At 37.5% G+C, this 16,730-nt stretch overlaps 1 protein-coding gene across 2 annotated transcripts in view; it reads left to right on the top strand.

Annotated features, from left to right (window-relative positions):
* Window positions 1-16,431, top strand: part of CAB39 (calcium binding protein 39) — a 42,641-nt gene extending 26,210 nt beyond the window's left edge. For both annotated transcript variants that reach the window (XM_032119674.1, XM_032119675.1), the window contains exons 3-9: window positions 3,799-3,963; window positions 7,829-7,947; window positions 10,314-10,482; window positions 11,194-11,253; window positions 11,946-12,011; window positions 12,871-13,014; window positions 13,835-16,431. In XM_032119674.1, the coding sequence (XP_031975565.1) occupies window positions 3,799-3,963; window positions 7,829-7,947; window positions 10,314-10,482; window positions 11,194-11,253; window positions 11,946-12,011; window positions 12,871-13,014; window positions 13,835-14,023 (912 nt within the window). In that variant the 3' untranslated portion in view covers window positions 14,024-16,431. The remainder of the gene's footprint in view (window positions 1-3,798; window positions 3,964-7,828; window positions 7,948-10,313; window positions 10,483-11,193; window positions 11,254-11,945; window positions 12,012-12,870; window positions 13,015-13,834) is intronic.
* Window positions 16,432-16,730: the final 299 nt, after the last annotated feature.

Below are 16,730 nucleotides of genomic sequence, written 5' to 3'. Positions count from 1 at the left end.
TTACTGGAAAATCATACAATCATTTTTGGCCTTTAAATGTACTACTGCACTGATGTAGTTACTAATACATTTATGGAATTGTCTGTTTTTGTAAGCATTTTGAAATCCGGCCAGTTTAAATAGTTATTAAAATGATGCTTTTTACTTGTGATAGATACTGCTCTGGACTAGTAAAATTATTCACCCAGTACAGGCTCAAAGCTATATCTGGTTTATCTTTTTGATGGATGTTTTCATTAATAGTGCAGTTTCTGTAATTGCATTATCCATGTGTAGAGAACCCTCAGCCATTGGAATTCCATAGGCCTGGAGACTGCCAAGCTCATTGGAAGTGTGTCAGGACTGGCCATGTGTTCTTTATCTTCTACTGTTCATAAACCCCAGATAATCCAGCTGTACAACTCTAGATAGAGTATTTGGGGTTTGCACTGCTTACCATTTAAGGAAATATTAAATTTTAGAGTATTTCACTGATATTTCCAGAGACTGGAATGAACCATAGCTGTAAAGATGTGCAGCTATTCTGGTGTAACAGTCATATGTGTGACTTCATGGTGTCTGCTTTTATTTTTAAATAGTATCTTCCTGTCTTTCATAAACATAGAGAAGTAAGTACTTTCTTTATTTTCCTTGCTTTACATTTAACTTTTATAGTGTGGCTTGTCCTCAGATGGTATTGATTTTCTGGCACCATTGAATTTCAAATATGACTTGCCATGAAATTTTTCTCTAAAATTCAGGTTGTTCCTTCTCAGTGTTGAGAGCATATAAATACAGATGTTAATACTTATAAATTTTAACATACAAAATATGTACCTAGAAACTATAAAACATAGAGAGAGTACAGACATTCTGTATATATAAAATACACCTTGGTCATATATTGTACTGGGCTGTATTGTATGTATGTATACATACGGTATCTGATTGTTCCACTTTTCATCATGGGTTTTTGGATGAACTTCACTGTGTATTTTGGTCTTTCTCTAGAGATTTTTTTCCCTTCCTAAAAGAAAGCAGTGCATTAGGCAATTATTTAGATTGCAGTATCCTAGAAAATCTTGCAAGTAATGCTATCCAACCTTCTCTTATCTTTCTTGATTTTATTTTTTTTTAGTAGCTTTTACTTGGCTCTTCACACCAATATTTAATGTAGCATTATATTTTTGAGGGTAACTATCTAAATCCCATTCTGCATCTGAAATGGCAAAAATAGGCCTGCACATCTTGTATTTGGAATATGTTTGAGAGTTCATGGAATATACAAGAGTAGGGAGGTTCTAGAAATTTGTAGAAGTTTGTTTCTAGTCCTTTTGACACTGAATTTTTGAGTAGAAGAAATACAAGGATGTTGTATTTCATGAAGGTGTGGTATATTGAAAGACCTTGGTTCTGATACAATAGTTGCAGAAAACCTCATACTTCTATTTACAGAAGATACCCAGAAATGGTAGCTGGAGTGATGCAAGGCAGACTCTTTGATGATACAGGTGGTCAGACACTGGTACAGGTTGCCTGGAGAGGTGGTGGAGTGTCCATCCATGGAACTGTTCGGAGCATGGCTGGCCATCAGCCTGGTCAGTTTGGCAAGACTGAGGCTGGCCCTGCCTCAAGCAGCTGGTTGCATCCTGATGGCCTCCTGAGGTACTAAGAAGCTGTTCTGCTTCTTAGGGATGTGGTTTAGTGGCAGACTTGAGCTTAAGGGTCTCTTCCAACCTCAATGATTCAGTGATTCCCACTGAAGCTTCATGCCATGCCAAGTTCCAGTGAAGCACATTCAGGTGGTCTTGCCAGTTTTGAAGAGCACTGAAGTCCTGCTGTCTGTTATTGAAGTTCCCGAGTTGTACGTTCATGTTGGGGTAGAAGGCTTTTTGGTTTTTTAAAGCCCTCAGTGTTTGGAAACACTGCATTGTTTTCTGCCTCATTTGCAAGCATTCCATTACTGGTTTGTGTCTTGGGCTGGTGGTGAGGGAGAGCCCTAAAGTGCAGTTATTAAAGTTTTGGGTTTAGGGGGCTCGTTCTGTTTCCTGGGGTTTTGGTATGAGAAATTCTCCACTCACATTTTTAATTACAGGCATGCCCTCGATACTGCCATCATTTTAGCTAAAATAGGCAGTTACTTAAACTTTTGCCTTTCTTCCTCTTTTCATCTTGCTTTCTACATTAGGGTGCAGGGACAGACTTTGCTTCCTCTTTCCTTGGTAGCCATGCATCAAACATATCTCTTCATATCTCCATGTCTGAGAGATGTTCCTGTTCTTCTCCTACTAAAGAGCTGTTTCTTCTGAATTTCAGAGAACAGTTGTGTGGTGTAATACTGCTCCAGTACGGTGAGCTGGTGTTCCCATTTCACGTTTTCAGGAGCTGGCGTGAATCTGAGTAGTCTTACTGAGCACCTGCTTCTTGCTGTCTTACTAACAGTGCACAGAAAATCCTTTGGAATTTCGATTGAGGAGGAGACAACTGGGACTAGGAACTGAAGTTAGCAGGAAGAGGGACGCAGCAGGGAGTGGAAAGTTGTGGAGGGGCTAAAAATGATATGGAGCCTCCTTAAAGGTCATGGAATTCTCCTTGCATACCTAGCAAAGCTGGAGTGGCTTTAGCTTGAATAGTGCATGGGTCATGCTGATCTTAAGCCTCTAGATAAAAAGCACAATGAGAAATCTTTTTGCATACCTTTTGTGAGACTGGCAATACCCAGAAAGAGATAATTTTTTCACTTTATTAATTTTCCGTGAGCTATCAATCATAAATACTTTGCATTAAAGTGTATGCATACTTTGTTGGCAGGTTCATCTAATTAGTAAAATCCAGTGCACTTACAAACCATTCAGACTTTTTAGGCATGTGAAGAACCATTATAATTAAACCAGCTATTTATGACGATCATTTTTAGCATTTTGCCCCCAAGCTCAGTAAACATATATATTGAAAGGAGTAGTTCTTTTTTTGGTCCAATACAACTATGTTTTAAGATTCAGAAGTGGGTGTTTAGAAGTATTCTTGTTGATTTATATTTTTTTAGTTTTACTTGTGAGATAACTGTGTTTCCACTGCTAAATGCTGCTCCAGCTCATCATGGCAACTTAGGAATTCCTCACAAGTAGACAAGTCAGACCTGTCTGTCTTCTGTAAGGTGGACTTCAAACAGGGAAGGATTTTAGATCTTTAGTAGTCTCCTGTGTCCTTTTGAGTGTACCTCTTTCTGGGTCTGTTGGCCAGGTTGTTCTTGTATACTGAGATAACCTGAAAAATGAAGTTGTTTCTCCTTGAGGTTTTGTTTGTTGGAAAGACTTCACCCACAGTAACCGGAATGGGAGCCTAGTATTTGGCAAAACCTGATGTGTGCAAAATCTACAGGAGGAATGCATTTGGTCTCTCTGAGCAGTTCACTAGGGACAGGCATGAGGCTCCATGTCACATTTTCCAGTCTGATCCTGTGTAACTGTTTTACAAAATGGAAATTTTATCAGGTTCTTTTAATTCTATTGCTGTTCTTTAGGGGATTTTTGAATGGGAAGTTAAAAGGCAGTAAAAAGGAAAAGATTTTTACCTTTGGTAACTAAATTGTGTATGTCTTGCCTCTGCTTTTTATTGTTTGGGTTTTTTTTTAAAATACCAGTCTCATAACAGTCTTATTTGCAGAAAGAATATCTATTGTTTTTTTTTTAACAGATTGTCATTTCCTGATTATCCCCCCCCCAATGGAAGTTTGCAGATGTTAAGAATAAAGGAGCGTGCAGTTAGAAAGACAAATGGCATTGTGCTCTAACTGTATTGTTTTCCCATTTTCTTTAGGCAACGGAGGAGGTCTCAAAAAACCTTGTTGCCATGAAAGAAATCTTGTATGGCACAAATGAAAAAGAACCCCAAACAGAAGCTGTGGCACAGCTTGCTCAGGAGCTGTACAACAGTGGTCTTCTTAGTACCCTAGTAGCTGACTTGCAGCTAATTGATTTTGAGGTAAGAAAGGAGGTTTGACATTTCTTACATTCTGTATGTTAAAATAAACACATGTGAATTCCTACCACTTTAATTGATTAAGATGTTTCAGTCTTCAGCTTTTATTTTGTGGTTATGACAAATCCATTAGAAAGAGAACTCACTGTTCCAAACTGCGTAGAAGATTGAGCAACTATAGAATATGAAATCTGTCAATTTAGGCATATAAACAACACAAATTTGAAGTAGATAAACCTCTAATCTGGTAGCACAGTTCTGTTAAAATTATGGAATAATTCTTAATTGTTGTGTACACAGAAGGGTTAATCTCTTAGTAGTAATACCTTAGTGAACACAAACCTTAATACTACAAGACGTATTTATATGTTCATATGGCTACATCAAATTACTAGGAAAAGTAATAGAATTATTGTAACATTTATGAAGAAGTTTAAATATATAATTTAAAGCTGTTAGTTTTATTAATAGTCCAGTATTTCTCTCTCTTTTTAGAAACAAGTGATGCAACCTTTTTGCTTTTCCTCATCTTTTTCTCTGTTTATTAAAAAAACAAACTGAAGTATTTATTGATCAATTCAAAATAGCTATACTTATTTATATTTAAAGGTATCTCTGTACAAGCCTCTGTGGCATTTGTCACCACATCACATGGAATAATTTACCTTCCCAGCACCATAGTGAAAAATCCTATTTAGTTACAAGATGCTGCAGTACAATTGGATTTTTCTCTTTTCCCTGAGGTCTCACAAGAAGCGTGTGGTTGTCTAGGAAAGGAGCCAAACCCCATGTATCTCACTCCACAGCCTCAACCATAAAGACCATTCCACTTAAGATTGCTTAAAAATGGGATTGTTCATAAACAAGTTGCTCACAATACAAACACAGCAGTTTAAAGTCCTATTGTAGTTTGACATTCCAAAAACAATGGCTTTCTTCCCTGTTCTTTCTTCTCTCCCTTCCACCCCACCCATAACTCCCTCTGACTTGTGTTTAATTGTAATACAGTGGTATTTTTTCCCTACCCGCACAACTGTTTATACCATACATAAAACATTCAGGTTGTTAAATAAGCAAGGAGACCTGGGAAAGCTGAGAGGGAATGCTGAAATGTGATGGCCTTTAATTGCTGAAGAAAGGAAATCACGAAACGTCATCTGGATTTTGCTGACCTCTAGATTGATATCAGCCTGGTGTTTACTCAGCCCAGTTATTAGCAAAGGAAACCTTATCTCCTGGCAATGAAGAATGATAACGATTTGCACAGGCTTGCTCTCGTTAAGGAGGGCTATGCTTTTTATTCTAAGGGGACGTGGAAAGATTGTGAGTTGTTTCCTGCCTGTGGCTCTTCTGCTGCTTTGTTTCATGAGGATGTGATGGTTCCTCTTGGAAAGAGAACAAGTCATTCACTGCTTTCTAGGCTGGACCACGTCTGCTTTTTATGGATGGGAGCTGGCAGACTGTCCAGCTATTGTTGCTATCTAGAATTAATGTCAACACACCTGTGCTCCAGATGTGCTCCAGCTTCCCAGCTGTTACAAAGCCAGTCAGATGTTGCCTTTGATATCCCAAATGTCTGTGCGAATTTACTGCATTTGAAATTATTTTTCCATTACTGATGGAAATTCATATTTGATTTTCTGGTGATCTTTAAACTTGAAGAGTGGGTCTAGAATTTTTTCTTTCTGGTGTCCCACCACAGCTGGAGGTTATTCAGTGACAAAGCTAAACTTTTTTTTCCTTTCAGTCTCACTTCTGAAGAAGGTTACCTTTTAGAACAGGAATAGACAGCTTGTTATTAGACAGGGACTGCTCATTGTGGCTCTTTATCTGTCTCAAATATACCTGAATCTGAAGTGCTATGGTAAAAACAACCCATAGAAAAGTAAGAAGTAAAAACTAGAAAAATAACAAATTTGATGTTTTAATGAAAAAAACTGCGATTGTCCAGCCCTTGCTATATGCCCAGGCCTGTTAAAAGTGTTGCCCTTCTCTGGAAGCTTGCTTTCCAGTAAAGCAGTCAACACAACCATCTCCTTACCAGTCTTAACACTTACCAGTTATCTCATTGCTGATTTGCACTGAAAGAGATGGCATCCCTGGTGAAATTAGGTTTTATGTTCTGTTGTTTTGGAATTTTTTAAATGAAGAATAAAAACTCCCCAAAACCAAAACTGCCTTTTGCCAAAGGAAGCTGCATCCTTCTGCTGAGAAGACAAGCACAGTGTCCCTCTCACCTCTGGCTGTCGTGACTGCTGGCACAGGGTCTGGGGCCTGTTTGCTGTTGTTAGGCCATGAGGTCACTTGGCAAGACACCCCTGTGACAAAACCTCGCTGTGGAATTGCTGTGTGCCACTGGCAGCTCAGTGATGGGCATTAGAAGGAAATGCTGTTCTTGCTGGGGGATCCAAGGCAAACGCCGCGATCCAGCGCAGAACTGGCAGCGTTGGTGAATGGGAGTTGATGACTATATTATGTGGAGCTTGGGTAAAGCAATTTCTGCAAACACTGCTCTACTCATTTCAGAACAAAGAGTTCTGGTATTGCTTTGGGCTGGCTTTCAATGGAATTGTAATTGAGAAAACAAGCATTTACAAACAATCCCTTATATCCTGAAAACAACACTCCAACAAAACTGTCTGTGGTAATTCACAAACATGCCATTTGTAAAACTACAGTCCTCCTACGTTTTCATAAACATTTTGTTTTTTTCTCATGCAGTCTTTTGTACACTGATCAGAAAATGGAAAGAATTTTAAATAATTGATGTTGTTTTTAAAATTCTTGCTCGTTAAATACACCCTGCATTTAACTCAAAAGCTTCCTGGTGTTACTCAGGAGATTTACAGTGCAGCTAGAGCTTGTCAAGAAACGTTATATATATATAGGTTTGGTGTATAATGTTCAGGGAACCTGTAGGTGGAGTTGCTTAACAGGCCTTTATTTGCAGGTCCAAGCTTAGTACAAGTTGGCCTCGTCTTTTTCTGGAATAGATCTGATAACATATAATCCTGAAGGTGTCTTTGTGCAGTCCAGAATGGACAGCTAATTGCAGAAATCTGGCTTTTAAATGGTGTATGTGAATGACAGTGAAAAGTGCTTATGTTTATAATCAGCTTTTTGTTAGATGTCTGTACCAGTTTGTCATCTTCAGCTATGGTCTGACAGAAGAAATAAATAGGAGATGTGTATTTATTCAAAAAAGAACATTTCCAGTTCCTTTTACACTGTCTGGTGCTATGCTTGTGCATTTTTTTTTGTGTACAATTTATGCTGAATTCCAGCATCCTGGTCTTACTTATACTTCTTTTGTGCATTGAAAAATGTGAGACTTCCGTTTTAGGTCAGTGGATGATTTCTGTTTGTACTATTCATTTATTTATTTATTCCACTTTCATAAGTTGCAGTTCTAAGTTGGATGTTAACTGCAGTTGGAAATGCTTTGCACACTCTTAATGGTGGCATTGTGTGTCCCTAGACAAGGGAGAGGATAATGGAATGTTGAAGAAACACACTTCCAGGCAAGAGCATGGTTAAAAACTGTTATGCTGTTAGCAAAAGCAAGTATCAAATAAGCCCAGGAGATTGATGCTACATAGAAATATGTGATGAAACATCAGCTGGCTTTACTGCTGAATGTAAATTACCCATGATCTGGCTGCAATGTGATGTAATGTTTTGAGTGCTTTGGCATATTTGAAATGGGCATAAAGAAACAGAATACTAAATCCGTTCAAGATCAGAGTATGGAGGCTGACTGAACTGCAGAGCTCCCCCAGTACGACTGCATGAGGTGATGATAATGTTTAATTGTTAACTTGCCTGTGGACTTCAATATTATGTGTTTAACTGCCGATGTTTTTGACAGGGCAAGAAAGATGTTGCGCAAATTTTCAACAACATTCTCAGAAGACAAATTGGTACAAGAACTCCCACAGTTGAATACATCTGCACTCAACAAAATATCTTATTCATGCTATTAAAAGGGTATGTGCACTGTGAAGCATAAGTATGCTTTTACATGAAGTAAGGGGTTTTTTAAATGCATGGAGAAGCATTTAAAAGAAACTGAGTTCTGACATTTTGTTCTTCCTTTGCAATATGCTTGATTTTATTTTCTTTTTCTTTGGTTTTGGGGTCTGTAATTCCCCTAAGTAAAGGAAAATTTCAGTAATAGAACACGAACCATTTACTTTTGCATGAAATATAACTGAAAATTGAGAACTGTTAGTAATCTAAAATGCTCTCACAGCGCTAGTAAGATGTTTTCCTTTCAGTATACTATTTGAGCCTATTTAAACTATTCTCTTGTGAACTTGCTCATCAAGAGTTGAAGACTGTTCTTTTTCCTTTTAACAACAATAATTTCCAGTTTGCTGGCCTATCTTAGTATGGTCTTAGACTTCTTATTCATACTGATTTATATTCCTGTATTGACACAAACACACCAATGCAAACCTGACCAGAAAAAGAACTATTTGTTGCATACTGTGCAGGCCAGAGAGCTGCTTCTTCCTCTCTTCTTGTAATAGCTGGTGTGCTGGATATTGAAGGGTCATGCCATACTGAGTATATGGCTGGGCATGTAGAGCTGCAGCTCTCAAACATGAAAGCAGAAAATAGTTGCTTGCATTTCTAATAATATTAATTAAGAAAGTTCTGAAAATTTCAATTTCACTGTCTTATTTTGGGACAGAAGAGCTCATCAAACATTAATAAACCATTTAAAAAAATACAGCCATTTATAGTTCTGGCTGCAGCTGCTGGGTAAGCTTGCTGTAGTTGAGGAGTACTTATTCCACCTACTGGGATACTAAAGGGTGTATGAAAGGGCCACTCCTCTCAGTGAGATACTTGCCTGTTGGTAGTAGCATTGAGATGGGGAGGATAATCAGGTGGGTTTTTAGCATATAAACAGGAAGCTTAAATGTGTTTTTCCTCTTACTTCATCCTAGTTCAGAGCAGTCATCAGAGGTGCCTGAGCTGCCAGTGCAGGGCACATTGGGCTATTTTATTTTAACATCTCCAGGTTTGCCTAATCCTGGCCATTTGCATATGCCACTGGAAAATGTATCATACAAGAAACTTTCTCTGTGGAGAAAGCAGGAGTCCCACATCTCTGTTTCGTGCTGACTCCAAAGTTTAGCACCAGAAGCAGTGTGGAATACTTACCTCAAATCATATGAGCATAAGTTCTACACTTGTCTGCCAGAGCAGCTGCTTTTCCCCCACTACATTACAGTCCTGAGTGACTGTAATTTCATTTAAATGGTAGAGGGACAAAAAAAAAAATATATTAATTGTGGCATAATGCAAAAGAAATTATTGGTGCAGTGCTTCTTCAAAATAGTTTACAAAAGAAGGCAAAGATATTTGAGGTGCAGAGAGATAAAATTGCTTTTTCAGCATGTTTTCATTGGTAAGTGCTTGAATGAGGGCTGCAACACAGTGGTGCTCACTTTTAGTCTGTGTTGTCACTCTTCAGAGAGCTGTATTCTCAAAGGGGTTATTGAAACTCATATTTATAAGTCAGGATGTTTGATATGGGCATTTAGCAACTTATGTGTTACACCTGGTATCCAACTGAGAGAAATTTATGTAAATTTACTCTGTTGCATGAATTGCAAAAAGTTCAGTAGATTTCAAATCTCCATGACAGGTTGAATGGGAGAGTATTGCAGGATTTAATAAAAATTATTTCATAAGGGAATGTTTTTGTTAGGTTAGTGTAGTTAATGCTCACTATGCACAATGATACTTTTCTCCTGAAATTTTGGGGAATTTCAATTAGCTTCCAGTGGTATAAGAGGGAGGATTCTGGAGGTGTGTGGCAGGAGGGCAAGTGAGAGACCGTGACTGCTCCAGAAGCTGGAACCCCATGATGTGCAGAGCAACCAATGATGCTGAAAAATGGTTTAATGAAAGAAGAGATCTGAATTTATGTCCAGTATTATTAACCCCTCATGCTCATATGTAAAGTTTTATGTAAATTGCTGTCATGTTTAAGTGAGCAGCTTTCAAGACAAAGCATTTACTGCTTTTCCAGATGTCTGCAATCCCAGAAATATGGAACAAGAAAACTGATGTTGAAAACAAAGAAAGTATTTTTATTTAGTCTTGTTTCCCAGTTCATGAAAACCATTTGAATTGGCTGTAATTGTAACTGGCAGCTGTTTCAATAGTATTTTGTAGAAATATTTAAAAATGTCGTTTAGTGCAGGAATGAGTACCTCTAATTTTTATGGGTTTGTTTACTTGATAGTACTGAACACTGTAATAGCAATGTGGTGCTGCAGTGCTAACTTGTGAAAGTTTATAAATTTATAAATAATCTTTGTTGGTTTTTTTAATAGGTACGAATCTCCGGAAATTGCTCTAAATTGTGGGATAATGCTTAGAGAATGCATCAGGCATGAACCACTAGCTAAAATCATCTTGTGGTCAGAACAATTCTACGATTTCTTCAGATACGTGGAAATGTCAACGTTTGACATTGCTTCGGATGCATTTGCCACATTCAAGGTAATTTCCTCACAACCTTGGAATTGTTACTTCTGTAGTTCTCTGCTTTGTGAACCCAATGTTGTGTGTGATGTTCTTGGCAAAACAAGCCTTGGGAGAGGGCAAGAAAATAGGTGTGATGCAGATGGGTAAGCTGGACACCGTTCTTCCTTATTTCTCAGAGTGTAAGACATACCTGTTAATACATATAGTATATCTGCTCCCCAAAATTTTGTTCTAGAGAGTAAGCTGTATCGTGCATTACCTGAATGCATGTGTCCTCCCATGCCAGGGGCTTTAAATATGTGTCTGCAACTCCTCCCGTGTTCCTCCTGAGGACGCTTGATGCTGTTGCTTTGTTTGGGGAAACTTTTGTGGCCCTAAACCAATCAGTTATACTGAGACAATAAGCATAATATTAATCAATATTAAACGGGGGGTCTTAGCCTTGGTTGTGTGTAGTTGTGTGCAGAGCATAGCCTTGATCCATAAGTAGCACTCTTCATTGAGAATTTCACAGGCTTTTTATCTGTGCATTAAAGTAATGCATCACAGGTCTTTCCTAAGTGATGCCAAGATCCTTAGCAGTGTCCAGGTAATTGAATTCATGTCCTAAATTAGTGTGTTTAATGAAATAGCAGAATTTTGGATTGCATGTCTTATGTGTATGAGAATGTCTACGTACTGTTTAAATCTTTTTAGTGACAATACTGGGTTTGTGCTTTTTTACAGGATTTGCTTACAAGACACAAGTTGTTAAGTGCAGAATTTTTGGAACAACATTACGATAGGGTGAGCAGACGCGTTTTCATATTTAGAGCTTTCTGGTGCTGTGTATCTTATTTGAAGAAATCGGTGATTTTATTCCTTGTTCAGCTCTGGTTTTGGGAATTTCCATGCAATAGTAAATCAACTGAGCTTAGGGTAGATCAGAGGAAGCGAAGGCAGCAGGAATGTGGTGCTGCGGGAGCCAGGCCTGGCTTCTCCGCCAGGGGGAGCCCGTGCCGTGCTTTCCAGGCTATCCCGGGAATCCGGGAATGGGGGAACAGTGCCCAGTGCAGGAGCTGGCACAGAACGGCCTGCTAGGGAGGCACCTTAAACATCCCCTCGCTCCAACCCCCCTGCCATGGGCACCGACACCACATTGCTCAGAGCTCCATCCAGCCTGGCCTTGCACACTTCCAGGGATGGGGCATCCACAGCTTCTCCGAGCAACCTATTTCTATTACAGTTTAAGAAATAATGAGGAAACGCCTTCCACTACACTGTAGTCTAAACATTAAAGGCTCTTAGAAGAGTACATATGTATTTTTTAAAGTGTATGCAGTGTTTATCAGTAGGGACTTCCAGGAATCTAAGGAGATTTCAGATTTCATTTGTTTTTGTTAGGGATTTGCATCTCCTCCACTTTGTTGCAATACTTTGGAAGAAGATGCCTATGACACTGGAAAAAGTCCTAACCCTTCTCTTTATTCTGTGTTTAGTTCTTCAGTGAATATGAGAAGTTACTTCATTCAGAAAATTACGTGACAAAGAGACAGTCACTTAAGGTAAGGCAATTTTATTATCTTCTTAAATGCAAAGCTAGAGATTCCCTTTAATTTCAAGGTGAGTTAACTTTATTTGAAATGGCTTCTATAAGAGCCTTGAATAGTGTTTATTTTAATTCTCCATACATTTTAATTCTTGAGATCAGCTACTTTTTTTTAGTCCAGTTCTTACATTATTTAGTGTCTAGCACAGACCAAGCTAATTTCTCTCCCTATGAAAAAATGGCTCCTCAAGTTTCTTAATTTTTGTTGTTTTTTCCTTCAACAAGTCTGGTTACATTTAAATAATCTAACAAAGATTCACATGGTGTGCCTAGAGCAATACTAATCTTACATTCGAGTAGGTAAGAAGTAGTGAACATAAATGTAATACAGAGCTTGCAGCAAAGGTGATCCTTGTGGGGAAAATCCTTTTAAACCCTTTAGGATAAAGAAGGTAGCAAAAGAAGTGCAGTGTTTCTCATTTGATGTGCTAACCTGTTTTTTTGGGGTTTTGTTTGCATTTTTTTTTAAGGCATTCTTTCTATGCTGAATAGCTTCTGTATAAATGAAAAAAATAATGAAGTCATGGGGGAAAAAATGAAAGACTTATCTTTCCAATTCATAACAAGGGGGAACAAGTGTGATTTTTTATTTTCTGAGGAAAAGGAGAAACTGTGTCATTGAAGTAAGGGGAAAATGCACCCTACACTTTGAAATTTGGGGCACTTAGTTCTGTTGTTACTCTGTTTACTGACCCCTGTTACTGTATTCACAGACCACCACACCATTTCAGGGGGTTGGAAAGCGTTTGTAAGTAAGCTGATTCTTATGTCCAGTGTTAGTAATTTTTTCATTTGGGCTTGTTTTCTGCTTTCAGCTTCTCGGTGAATTGTTACTGGACAGACACAACTTCACAATTATGACGAAGTACATCAGTAAACCTGAAAATCTCAAACTAATGATGAACCTTCTACGAGACAAGAGTCGTAACATTCAGTTTGAGGCCTTCCATGTGTTCAAGGTATGTTAAAAACCCCCACCATGAAACAGAAAGAATCCAACCAGAAGTTGTTTAATTGAGTAAACTACTTAGCTGAGCCTAAATGGAGCTTATCTTAATGTCTGCTAAGTGATTAAATAAAGGGAGCACTAATGTTTGCTTTATTATGATCCATCTTTACAGATATCTATCTTGGTTATCTTTTGAAAATAGTTTAGAAACCACTTAGGGATTTCCGTGTGATTGACAGAGTAATCTCCTTTAGAAAATTTTGGAATTAAATGCAGTAAGATAAGGAGGAATGCATGATTCTATATAGAATCATGGAGCATCCTGGAGTTTGAAAGTGGTTTTATCACACTGCATGATCTCTGAAGGATAGCAGTATTTTAGTCAGGTCACCTGAATTGTAATTTGAACATAACAGATGTCTTCTGACTTTGCAGCAGACAGGCAGCTAGGAGTTATAACCTGAGGTCTAAAACTTTGCAGTGAACTGTGAGATACCCATCAGATGCTGCATATGATATGAAAACATGCATTTGCTGTAGAATTTAACCATAAAGTGTCTTCAGTGGTTTCTGCAGAGGCTGTTGTGGCTGGTCACCTCCCACAGACTAAATTTACTTTGGTACTTAGGTTCAGCTTACGTCCTGATACCAAAAAAAACCCAAAACCAAAACAAAAACCTTGGATTTACTCCTTTATTTTTTTCTGCGGGATACTGGAATAATTAAAACATAATTTTAAGTTACCATCATCAGTATTTTCTTAGATAATGTTTTTTAACTTAACCTTCTGTTTCTCACAATTGTGCTCAATGCCTTTTATTTTCTTGCAGGTGTTTGTAGCCAATCCTAACAAGACACAGCCTATATTAGACATCCTTCTAAAGAACCAGACCAAACTTATTGAGTTCCTCAGCAAGTTTCAGAATGACAGGACCGAGGATGAACAATTTAATGATGAGAAGACCTATTTAGTTAAACAGATCAGGGATTTGAAGAGACCAGCACAGCAAGAAGCTTAAACTCCAATAAACCTTTAAAATATTAAACCCAAATTCAGCATTTGCTGTTAGATATTCAGCATCAGGCACTCTTATCGATTCATGAGGAACATTACTGCTAATCTGCTGTTCAGTGAACGGTTTTTGTTTTTCTCTTTTCATTTTTAGTCCAAGTTGAGAAACATAGCTGCTGCTTTCTTGCACAATGTGGACTTTCTTGATATTTGTGTCATTTCAGAATTCAAAGACACTGCTTGTTTTAGGAGTCCTGAAAAGAAAGATTCTAGGTTCGTGAAAGCAAACATATAGATACTAGTTTGGTCTAGGAAAGAAGGTATTAATGTAGTTAAGTAACAGGTTGCATGCTTGCAAATCTGAATAAATCTGTATGTTTGCACTTACCTTGTTTGAGATAATGAGCACAATGTGACCTGTGCATACCTGGCACCATAGTATAAGATTATATGCCTTGATTAAAAAAAAAAAAATGTGCAGTGCTTTATTTGTAATCAAAGGGGAAATGTATCTAAGATGTGAGCTTATTGGGATAAACAGTTGTCTTGCAAATAAACTGATATTGAAACTTAGCAACTTTTAAAAGAGTGAAATCTCAAGGTTCATAAGGAAAATGTATATATGCCTTTCACTGCTTTATAGAATTTTTTTTTGACATGATTTGATTTTTCTGAGACTTGACTTGTAAACTTGGAAATATGTTCTAAGGGGTTTTGTTAATTTTACTTTAAAGGTATTTCAGACAGTAGACCTAGCAGTGACATTTTGCATTTCATTTCAACAATGCTTGCTGGTTTCTTTTGTATATAACTCTTAGGCTGCTCATTTCTTTAAAATATGATTTAATTTGTACAGCAGAGGAATGTTATTGTATTAGTCTGTAACTATTACCTAATATTGAGTTTTGCAAAATGAATGCTCATGTAATTGAATACTTCAGATCACATGGAAATGCTGATTTAACAATCTTAAGTACTGCAGCATTTAAAAGGAAACAAAAACCCAAACCCAAACAAATTCTTTGTATTCACTTATCTAATGGGGTGCCATCAATTAGGGTAGGCTGAAACAGAGAGCTGGAACCCTTTCTACTACGTTCTTACCAGATAATATTGGCCTTATTTAATTAAACTAGCATTGTGCTCACCAGCTCTGCAAATGGCAAGGATTATGCTAAATTAATATCGATTCCTCTGACTTCTGGGGAGCCTGCAGTGCGTCATTTCTTACAGTAAATAACTCAGTACAATAGTTGTGTTAAGTGAATGATTTAATTCCCTCCAACCTCAAGAAACAATTTCATAGGTGTCCTAGGATAACAAAATGACTTAATTTTTTGTTGATTGTGTTCTTTAATGCTGCAAACTATCAGTATTTATAAAAAGAGAAAACCCAACTGATTTTGCACCATGTTTTTGTTACTGTGACCATACAAAAGGAATCTGCTAAATATAGCTAAATGATGTTATTGAAATTGTATCTATCCATCATATAGTAACGCTAAGATCACAGCCAAGCAAAATCTCATGGATTGGGGTCTGAAAGTTCCAATTCTGCATGACTGAATGATTGCGAATGCTACAGAAAATGTTTGTTGCTTCCTGTCCTCTTCCCATTTGAAATATTTCGCAATCAGTGACGTTTAAGCTGATTTGAAAGCCTTCACAAGGGAAGTCCGAGAGCTCCAGAAAATTGAGTGTTTTCACTCTGTTATTTAAAACTGCTCTTAACATTAGAATTGGTCTTTTAAAGGTTCTGAACATGTCCTTTGCAAACAGAATCATTTTGCTTACAGGAAAGAAAATAGCTTACACTTCCCAGAGATCCCAGGCAGAAGTGGCACTGAGGTGGTGTTGTAGTTCAGTACTAACAGTCTGTTATATTTTGGTTTATCATAGCTGAGTGGAGGAAAACGTTATTTGCCAAGTTACTCACCATAACAAGTAAGGCTTCCTCTTTAGAAAGACGTAGATGTGCTAAAGATTTCTATGTGTAAAGAAGTGAAAACATTTGGACTGGCATAGAGGTTACTCTATATTAGGCCTTGGAATCAATGGCTATGGTGACTTTTTTAATATGTGGAAACATTTAAATGTTGGCTTTCGAAAAGAAGTTGTATTTAAATTAAAGCTCCTTTGATGTGCTGTTCATATTAAAAAACTTGTTCTGGAAGTGGTTTCTTATCTGCTTGAAGGCTTAAGGGTGTTACTAAAACATATTTAAATGCAAGCGGTTTTTTGTTTGGCTTTTTTCTTTTTTTTTTTTCTTTTTTTTTTTTTTTAACTAAGAGATGTATACAATTGTAATTCTATTTCCATGGTAGCATTTCATTTCTCCTGAGGAAAATGCGTTTCGTATCCAAAAAAATCTGGCTGGCCCCATAATTTAAATTAAAATAAAATTTTGAAGAAAAATGTGTGTTCTTTACTGTGTTACTGAAGAGGATCAGTTTCTTGTGGATGTGTATCAGGTCTCCCTTATTGCCTTCGAGTGGTTCAGCTTTCTCCCTTTTAAATATGAAATCATTTTAAATCATGAAAAACTCTGGCTTGCACAAACATTTTTAAAGCATTAAGACAAAGCGCTGTATTAGAGCTGCAATCAATTTTAATTAATTGTTGGTAGCCTCCCTTGCCTCTTCGTATTATTATTGCTGATTGTATTTCTTTTTGGCATGACCAAGGGCAAAGAGAGGAGATGCTATTTCCTGCGT

Source organism: Corvus moneduloides, chromosome 10 (assembly GCF_009650955.1).
Source record: "Corvus moneduloides isolate bCorMon1 chromosome 10, bCorMon1.pri, whole genome shotgun sequence".
NCBI lineage: Eukaryota > Metazoa > Chordata > Aves > Passeriformes > Corvidae > Corvus > Corvus moneduloides.
The sequence above is the reverse complement of the archived record's forward strand: the minus strand, read 5'-3'. Positions and strand labels throughout refer to the sequence as shown.